Source organism: Staurois parvus, unplaced genomic scaffold (genome assembly GCF_062004578.1).
Source record: "Staurois parvus isolate SC_StPar_1 unplaced genomic scaffold, SC_StPar_1.0 ptg000143l, whole genome shotgun sequence".
NCBI lineage: Eukaryota > Metazoa > Chordata > Amphibia > Anura > Ranidae > Staurois > Staurois parvus.
In genome coordinates, this window is record NW_028317939.1 from 733,969 (window position 1) to 744,495 (window position 10,527).

Below are 10,527 nucleotides of genomic sequence, written 5' to 3' on the forward strand. Positions count from 1 at the left end.
TGACCCTATTAGATTGTGAGCTCTTATGTGCCGGGCCCTCTTAATACTCTAGTTTGTATTGCATTGTAACTGTATTGTCTCCCTTTATAATATAAAGATCTGTGCAATCTGTGGGCTCTATATAAATCCTGTATAATAATAACAGGACAGCTCTGAATTTCTGACATAATCAACAGCTATTATTTTTTTTTATTTGCATTCATTATTAAAACAAAATGTTTACAATGGTATATTTAACGGGCTAAACGGTAGGAAAAAAGAGATGTTCATTTTCAGGGTTTTCAGACAATTAAATTGAAATTCCCCATTGTCACTTTTTGCCTATTTATTTTACATATCTTTTTTTTTTCTTTTCGTGTTTTTTTAAGCACATAATAATGTACATAATGTGCAGCCTCTACACATAGGAGTTCAACTGCGTGATATCTATTATCTATCTATTATCTATCTATTATCTATTATCTATCTATTATCTATCTATTATCTATTATCTATCTATCTATCTATTATCTATCTATTATCTATTATCTATCTATTATCTATCTATTATCTATTATCTATCTATTATCTATTATCTATCTATTATCTATCTATTATCTATTATCTATCTATTATCTATTATCTATCTATCTATTATCTATCTATCTATTATCTATCTATCTATTATCTATCTATCTATTATCTATCTATTATCTATCTATCATCTATCTATTATCTATCTATTATCTATTATCTATCTATTATCTATTATCTATCTATTATCTATCTATTATCTATTATCTATCTATTATCTATTATCTATCTATCTATTATCTATCTATCTATTATCTATCTATCTATTATCTATCTATCTATTATCTATCTATTATCTATCTATCTATCTATCTATTATCTATCTATTATCTATTATCTATCTATTATCTATCTATTATCTATCTATTATCTATCTATCTATTATCTATCTATCTATCTATCCATCTATCTATCTATCTATCTATCTATCTATTATCTATCTATCTATCTATCTATCTATCTATCTATCTATCTATCTATTATCTATCTATCTATCTATTATCTATCTATCTATTATCTATCTATCTATTATCTATCTATCTATCTATCTATCTATCTATCTATCTATCTATCTATCTATCTATCTATCTATCTATTATCTATCTATCTATCTATCTATTATCTATCTATCTATCTATCTATCTATTATCTATCTATCTATTATCTATCTATCTATCTATCTATCTATCTATCTATCTATCTATCTATCTATCTATTATCTATCTATTATCTATCTATCTATCTATCTATCTATCTATCTATCTATTATCTATCTATCTATTATCTATCTATCTATCTATCTATCTATCTATCTATCTATCTATTATCTATCTATCTATTATCTATCTATCTATCTATCTATCTATCTATCTATCTATTATCTATTATCTATCTATCTATTATCTATCTATTATCTATCTATCTATCTATCTATCTATTATCTATCTATCTATCTATCTATCTATCTATCTATCTATCTATCTATCTATCTATTATCTATCTATCTATTATCTATCTATCTATCTATCTATCTATCTATTATCTATCTATCTATCTATCTATCTATCTATCTATCTATCTATCTATTATCTATTATCTATCTATCTATTATCTATCTATTATCTATCTATCTATCTATCTATCTATCTATTATCTATCTATCTATCTATCTATCTATTATCTATCTATCTATCTATCTATCTATCTATCTATTATCTATCTATCTATCTTTCTATCTATCTATCTATCTATTACACTGTTCAACAAATGTTTATTTTTTGCCAGTTTTGGAAACAAAAGGATCCATTTCTTAATGAATTTCACATTCTGAGTTCAAATATAACAATTAAATTTGTCAATTGGCTCTAGTTTTTCTGTAAACGGAAAGTTTTCTACTATAGGCGTAATGACTACATAATGCACAATAATTATATAGATAGATGTCTTTCCACAAATATAAAGCAAGTGATATGACTACATAACAGCCTAAATGGCAGAATATATTGCATAGGATTACCAAGAAAAATTATAGCCATAAGCTAAGTTGAATCATTTTAATACTTAGGTTTCTCACTAGTTTTGTCTTCAGTTTGTGTCGGTTTTGCTTCTCTTGGCTTTTCTCTTGTATTCGAGGAAAGGGCTATCTCTTACAACTGTCCAGCAATAGTCAGCAAGCATTGATGGGCTCCATTTACCTTGATATCTTCTTTCCATAGCTGCAATGTCTTGATGGAAGGGCTCTCCGTGTTCATCACTCACTGCTCCACAGTTTGGTGGGAAAAAATCCAGATGCGAATGTAGAAAATGAATTTTTAGAGACATGTTGCAACCCAGATTTCTGTAAGTCTGGATGAGTTTTTCTACCACTTTCTTGTAGTCTGGTGTTTTATTGTTTCCAAGAAAATTTGATGTCACTGATACAAATGCTGTCCAGGCAGCCTTTTCCTTTCCACGCAACAGAGAAACAAACTCATCATCATGAATAAGTTTACGAATCTGTGGCCCAACAAAGACTCCTTCATTTATTTTTGCAGCACTAAGTGCTGGAAATTTGCTAATCAGGTACTTGAAACCTGCTTTATTCTTGTCCATTGCCTTAACAAAGTTTTTCATTAATCCCAACTTGATGTGTAATGGAGGTAATAAGATCTTATTGCTGTCTACAAGTGCTGGATAGTTAACATTTTTTTCTCCAGGCTGCAATGACTGGCGTAATGGCCAGTCTCTTTTGGCATAGTGCATTTCTCTCGCACGACTGTCCCACTCACAGAGGAAGCAGCAGTACTTAGTATATCCACCTTGAAGTCCAAGTAGGATAGCAATCACCTTCAGGTCACCACAAATCGACCATTGATGTTCATCATAGTTGATGCACCTTAAAAGCTCTTTCAAGTTTTCATACGTTTCTTTCATTGAAACTGCGTAAGCAACTGGAACTGACGGCAGCTGATTGCCATTATGGAGCAAAACAGCTTTAAGACTCGCCTTTGAAGCATCAATGAACAGCCTCCACTCATCGGGATCATAGCATACGCCGATGGCTGAGATTAAACCATGAACATTGTTACATACAGCAATATCACCTTCCTGGACGAAGAATGGGATCAGATCTTTCTGACGATGACGGTAGAAAGACGTACGAACATCACTTGCTAGGAGATTCCACTGTTGTAGTCTTGACCCCAAAAGCTCTGCCTTGTTCTTCAGAAGATCCAGGTCTCTGATAAGATCGCTCAATTCCACTTGTGTAATGAGGTGTGGTTCAGTGGGTGTGGATGGAAGAAAGTCTGGGTCATGTGAGGTTGACGGTTGATGACTACACGCTTCAGGTTCTTCCTCACTTGACTCAACCACGAAGGATTCTGGTGCTTTAGGAATTGGTAGCCCCTCTCCATGAGGAACTGGACGTATTGCCGATGGAATATTTGGATTGCGCACAGATAACTTTTTCTTCTTATTTAGCCCTTTTGTTGGAGGCACCATACAAAAGTAACAATTACTAACATGATCTGTTGGCTCTCTCCAAATCATTGGCACAGCGAAAGGCATAGATGCCTTTTTTCCATTCAACCATTGCTCCAGAGCCGTCCCACAAGAATTGCAGCATATATGTGGTGCCCAGCTCTTGTCCTGGTCTCCTATCTTGCAGCCAAAATACAAGTTGTAGGCTTTCTTAATCATTCCTGTTATCCTCCTTTTTTGTGAGATAAAAGTTATTTCACCGCAGATATAGCAGAAATTATCTGCTTTATTCACACAAGTTCGAGGCATTACTGAGTAGCCTATAGAAGCATAAAACCAAATGTAAAGACGAACTCCAATCAGCTACAGATACTGCAGCTTTTATGCAGTGAAGTGATGCAATTAAAGGCTAATATTGCATCATCTCAGTATACATGACATTTTCTATTGGTCACCAGTATCAATTGCGCAATATGCAGCTGAAGTTGCATCATAATTTTGAATGGCTTACGTCATTAGATGGGTGAATATATCATGGAAACTAGAGCCAATCAACATTTTTTAGGGTCATTTTCGTTTTCAGCACCCCAAAATTATGTAAGATTAGCTAATTTTATGCCCAAAACTTTTTACCTGTTGAACAGTGTTATCTATCTATCTATTATCTATCTATCTATTATCTATCTATCTATCTATCTATCTATCTATCTATCTATCTATCTATTATCTATCTATTATCTATTATCTATCTATCTATTATCTATCTATCTATTATCTATCTATCTATCTATCTATCTATTATCTATCTATTATCTATCTATCTATCTATCTATCTATCTATCTATCTATCTATCTATCTATCTATCTATCATCTATCTATCTATCATCTATCTATCTATCTATCTATCTATCTATCTATCTATTATCTATCTATCTATCTATCTATCTATCTATCTATCTATTATCTATCTATCTATCTATCTATCTATCTATCTATCTATCTATTATCTATCTATTATCTATCTATTATCTATCTATCTATTATCTATCTATTATCTATCTATCTATCTATCTATCTATCTATCTATCTATTATCTATCTATTATCTATCTATCTATCTATTATCTATCTATCTATCTATCTATCTATCTATTATCTATCTATCTATCTCTCTATCTTTCTATCTATCTATCTATCTATCTATCTATCTATCTATTATCTATCTATCTATCTATCTATCTATCTATCTATCTATCTATTATCTATCTATCTATCTATTATCTATCTATCTATCTATCTATCTATCTATCTATCTATCTATCATCTATCTATCTATCTATTATCTATCTATCTATCTATCTATCTATCTATCTATTATCTGTCTATCTATCTATCTATCTATCTATCTATCTATCTATCTATTATCTATCTATCTATCTATCTATCTATCTATCTATCTATTATCTATCTATCTATCTATCTATCTATCTATCTATCTATCTATTATCTATCTATCTATCTATCTATCTATCTATCTATCTATCTATCTATTATCTATCTATCTATCTATTATCTATCTATTATCTATCTATCTATCTATCTATCTATCTATCTATCTATTATCTATCTATCTATCTATTATCTATCTATTATCTATCTATCTATTATCTATCTATTATCTATCTATTATCTATCTATCTATCTATCTATCTATCTATCTATCTATTATCTATCTGTCTATCTATCTATCTATCTATCTATCTATCTATCTATCTATTATCTATCTATCTATCTATCTATCTATCTATCTATCTATCTATCTCTCTATCTTTCTATCTATCTATCTATCTATCTATCTATCTATCTATCTATCTATCTATCTATTATCTATCTATCTATCTATCTATCTATCTATCTATCTATTTATCTATCATCCATCTATCTATCTATCTATCTATCTATCTATCTATCTATCTATCTATTTATCTATCTATCTATCTATCTATCTATCTATCTATCTATCTATCTATTATCTATCTATCTATCTATCTATCTATCTATCTATCTATCTCCCACAATTAACTGATGGAAATCCCATTGCTAGCTGTGAGACAACACAAGACAGTTCATTTCCTCACAAGCTCTGACCCCGATGCTCATTGTGTTTGTATTGTTCTTTCTGCAGACAGTGAAAACTGCATGAAATGTCCTGATGATGACTGGCCAAATGAGAAGAAGGATCGGTGTGTTCCAAGAGTGGTGGAATTTCTCTCCTACACTGGTGACACCATTGTTGCCGTATTTTCAGCCGTCTCCATCCTCTGTTGCCTTCTGACTGGTTTAATATTGGGGATATTTATACATTACCGGGACACCCCCATTGTTAAAGCCAATAACCGGAACCTGAGCTATCTTCTCCTGGTCTCCATCATGCTGAGCTTCCTCTGTGTCTTCTTGTTCCTCGGCCATCCAGTAGATGTGACCTGCATGCTGCGTGTCACCTCTTTTGGTGTCATCTTCTCAGTTGCCGTCTCTTCTCTACTTGCCAAAAGTATCATGGTGTGTATTGCCTTTAAGGCCACCAAACCTGGGAGTCCCTGGAGGAAATGGATGGGAGCCAAACTGCCCAATTGTATCATTTGTGTCTTCTCACTGGTCCAAGTCATAATCTGTGTCACTTGGTTGTCTATTTCTCCCCCCTTCCAGGATAGAGACACTCACTCTTATCAGGGGAAGATCATCATTCAGTGTAATGAGGGTTCAGTTATCGGCTTCTACTCTGTCCTGGGATATATGGGGCTTCTGGCAGCTGTGAGCTTCATTATCGCTTTTATGGCCAGGACATTACCGGACAGTTTTAATGAGGCCAAGTACATCACCTTCAGCATGCTGGTGTTCTGCAGTGTCTGGATTGCCATGATCCCGGCCTATCTGAGCACCAGAGGGAAATACATGGTGGCTGTGGAGGTCTTTGCTATAATAGCATCAAGTTCTGGACTTCTTGGCTGTATATTCTTCCCAAAATGTTACATAATTCTGCTCAGACCTGACCTGAATACAAAGACAGTTATCCGCTGATATGTATGGAGCAACATTGGGCTACCTGTAGTTATGGCATTATCTCTATTAGTGTTCATTGTAGTATTTTGCTAGTGTATTGAGAATGAACACTGTATAGAAAAACATTTCATACTTATTTCTCTGGTGGATGGTGCATTTAATTTTTGCTCTGGACACCGTTGGTATCAGACACTTTGGATTTGTTGGAAACCTTGTCCCCTACTGGGTGTAGTGGTTCCTCCCATCGAACATTACATCAGTATAGAACAATGTAATCACTTAGTGAGGAGGAACCACAGTGACCAGAGGGGGGGAGAATCCAAAACTTCCTAAAGTGTCAGATACCAGAGCCAATCACTCTTCAAGAGAGGGAAGATTTCACTCACCACCTTCCATGAAGATAGATATTAAACGTTCTTCTGTAAGCTGATTGTGATTTATATAGTGTCAGGGTCACTTTTAATTATATTGTGTGTAAATGTATCCTGCTATATCAATAAATACAATTTGCTTTGGGCATTCTAAAATCATTTTTAATATTAGGTAAAGATGATGGGAGCTCAGTAAGTTCACATTTTAAGCTGACTTCATTTTCTTGTTCAAACTATTTTTATTAACAATAAAGCAGAGTGGAACAAACAAGGAGACATTGTTAGAGTACAATGGACATGGAAGTGGCAATAGAATATATATATAAAAAAAATGAATGAGATTCACAATACAAATGTCTATATGTTACTAGCATAAACAGGTAGATACAAGTTGACAATAACAAACAGTATTGTTCCCGCCAATCATGGTAATGTCTCCCGAGTGCATTAAAGAAATAGGGGAAATTTGAAGGGGGGGGTCAAACCGGGGTGGAAGGGGGGAGAGGGAAAGTGGAACAACAACCATGGCTCCATGAACGTTCAGCGAGTTTACAAACGCCCCTGCGTGCTACGTACAAAGGGCTATTGATTATATCCATAGCGCATTGTATACAAATCAGGGGAGAAGGAGTGATTCGTCAAAGTTAGGGGGGAGAAAGCGCTCTACCCAGGGGCTCCATATGCGTAAGAATTTAGGAATCGTGTCAAGAATTGTGGCTTCCACCTTTGCATGTATCATAGCTTGTGTTATTCTAGTTTTGACGGCCGCGATACTCAGGGTGGGGGATTTCCAGGATTTTGCTATAACCTGCTTAGCCGCCGTTGTAACTTGCATGATGAGCCTAAATTGCGAGTTGGAGATGCCAGGGGGGCATTGATTGAGTAGGGCTATTGATGGGTCGGGTTGTAGGGTGGTTGTGCTAAGTGTAGAGATCATGGTGAAGATTTCACCCCAAAAGGATCGGGCTATTGGGCAGTCCCACCACATATGGTAGTATGTTCCCGGGTCCGTAGAGCCTCTAAAACAGTTGGGCGAGTAATTAGGGGTAAATTTTGCTATTCTCGCCGGAACCAAGTACCAGCGGGTTAAGACTTTATAATTCGTTTCCAATGCTACAATGTTCTGTGAGGATGATTTTGTGTTGGCCCAAATGCGTTCCCATTCAGACGGGTCAAATGTCTTTCCCATATCCACTTCCCACTTATGGGTATACAAAGGGGGGGACGTGGTAACCGAAGTAGTGAGAAGTGAATATAAGCAGGAAATAAGCCCACGCCTATGAGGGTCTTTGTAGCATGCTCGTTCAAAGGAAGACATGGTGTCTGGCCGATTGGTTATTGTGGCGTAGGGAGCGTAAAAGTGTTGTAGCTGCAAGTATCGGAATATCTCGGAGGCTGGGAGGCTATTTGTTTCCCGCAGCGAGGCAAAGGATTTAAACTTTTTCCTCTGTAGGAAATGATGTGTACGGAGTAAATTAGCAGAGGACCAGGCTTTAAATAAAAGGGGTGTCTGCCAAGCTGGGGGGAAAGCTGGATTTCGCAGGAACGAGAGCATAGGATTGTGTGGTGATTGTAGAAGATAACGGGTTTTCAGTTTGTCCCATAAGGATAGAAAGTAAGAAGTGATGGGGTTGGTTATAGAGCGGCGATCCGTCGGCCTCAACCAGAGTAAGTTTGTGGTAGATAAAGGGTCACATTCTATCGATTCAAGAGCAACCCATTGAGGGATTTCAAGGGTTGCATGGTATTTAGGCAACTGGGCTAAATGCGCTGCCTGATAATATTTGTTAATGTCAGGTAGGCCTAGACCTCCACTGAGCTTAGGGCGATAGAGGGTGGAGCGAGGTATACGAGGACGAGTATTGCCCCATACATAGGAAGAGATGCGACTCTGCAGTGTGCGGAGGTAGTGAGGAGGTACTGGGACAGGGAGGACTCTAAACAGATATAGAATTTTTGGGAGGATTGACATCTTGATAACCGCTATTCTGCCGAGCCATGCGAGGGGAAGGGAAGACCATTTGGTCAGAAGGGTTGAGAGGTGGTTTAGCATCGGAAGATAGTTAGCTGCGTAAAGGTCTAATAATCTAGGAGTCAGTTTGATACCCAGGAAAGGGATATGACACTGTGACCATGGGAATGGTAAAATCTGCTGCAAGTGCGACAACTCTAAAGGGGAGAGGGAAATGTTGAGTGCTGTCGACTTATTAGGGTTTACTATTAGGCCCGAAAGCGCGCCAAATGTCTCAAGGAGCCGAAGTAAAGAAGGGGAGGAAGTTAATGGGGATGTAAGAAAGAGCAAGACGTCATCTGCAAAGAGACATAATTTATGATGCGTGCCCCCTATTTCGAGTCCCTTAACATCCGGGTTAGCTCTGATTAAGAGGGCCAGGGGCTCTATAGCCAGGGCAAAGAGCAGGGGGGACAGAGGACAACCTTGTCTCGTGCCTCTGGAAATTGGGAACTGAGATGATCTGTGCCCCAGATACCTGATTCTGGCCGAAGGTTCTCGATACAACGAAAAGATCCAGGTTAAGAAGTGTGGGCCAAAACCCCAACGATGTAAAATATAGTTGAGGTATGGCCATGAGACTTTGTCAAATGCTTTCCGAATGTCTAGGGAGAGGAAACAGGTAGGGACATTACGAGACCTAGCTAAGTTTGCTAGAAGAGATGCACGCCTGATGTTATCTCCTGCTTGTCTAGTTGGGATAAAGCCCACTTGGTCGTTATGAATTAGAGAGCCAATACACAAGTTAAGACGTGAAGATAGGATTTTTGCTAACAATTTGATGTCAATATTAAGAAGAGATATTGGCCTGTAATTGGACCACTGCGTGTCATCAGAGTTCGGCTTTGGGATCATTGAAATGTTCGCTTGCGCTGTTTTGTGGTTAAAGGTTTGGCCAGATAATAAATCGTTAAAAGCATTAGTAAGGATGGGAGTGAGGAGGTGAGCAAATTTCCTATAATAAGTGGCTGAGAAGCCATCCGGTCCTGGGCGTTTCCGTAATTTTAGTTTTTTAATAGCGTCTAAGGTTTTGGCAGGGGAGATAGGTCGCTCAAGCGCCGCTAACTGGCACTCTGAGAGTTTCGGGAGGGAAATGGAAGTTAGAAGGGTGTCAGCTTGTGCGGGGTCAAAAGGCGTGGAAGAAGAGTAAAGCTGTGACAGATGTTTATGGAAAGTCTGTAGAATATGTTCTGGGTTACTAGTGAGGTTGCCAGAGGAGGAGCGAATCCGGATAGGTTTAGTGAGTTGGTCGAGCCTACGAAGTGAGAGGGCCAGGAGTGTATTGGGTTTATTTGCCCTAGTATAATATTTATGTCTAGATCTACGAAGTGAGAGTTCCGCTTGATCTGTGAGAAAAAGATCTAGAGCCAATCTAGATCGCTCCAAGGCTTCACGATTGGTGGGCGTAGCAGCCGCCTGAAAAGTTTGATGGGAACGATCATAGGTTTGCTCCAGTAAGAGACGTTGTTGCCTTTTGGTTTTATTTAAGAAGGATGCTTTGCTAATACAGAACCCTCTTAATACCGGTTTATGCGCTTCCCATAACAGGAG

At 36.9% G+C, this 10,527-nt stretch overlaps 1 protein-coding gene across 1 annotated transcript; it reads left to right on the top strand.

Annotated features, from left to right (window-relative positions):
- Positions 1-5,719: 5,719 nt before the first annotated feature.
- On the top strand, positions 5,720-7,113 carry LOC149465120 (vomeronasal type-2 receptor 26-like). Its single transcript, XM_089673617.1, has one exon. It carries the CDS (start codon positions 5,734-5,736, stop codon positions 6,610-6,612), a length of 879 nt encoding a protein of 292 aa, XP_089529743.1. The 5' UTR covers positions 5,720-5,733; the 3' UTR covers positions 6,613-7,113.
- The last annotated feature ends 3,414 nt before the right edge of the window (positions 7,114-10,527 follow it).

Coding starts and splice junctions, on each gene's coding strand:
- LOC149465120 (XM_089673617.1), top strand. CDS start 5,734: ATGAAATGTCCTGATGATGACTGGCCAAATGAGAAGAAGGATCGGTGT.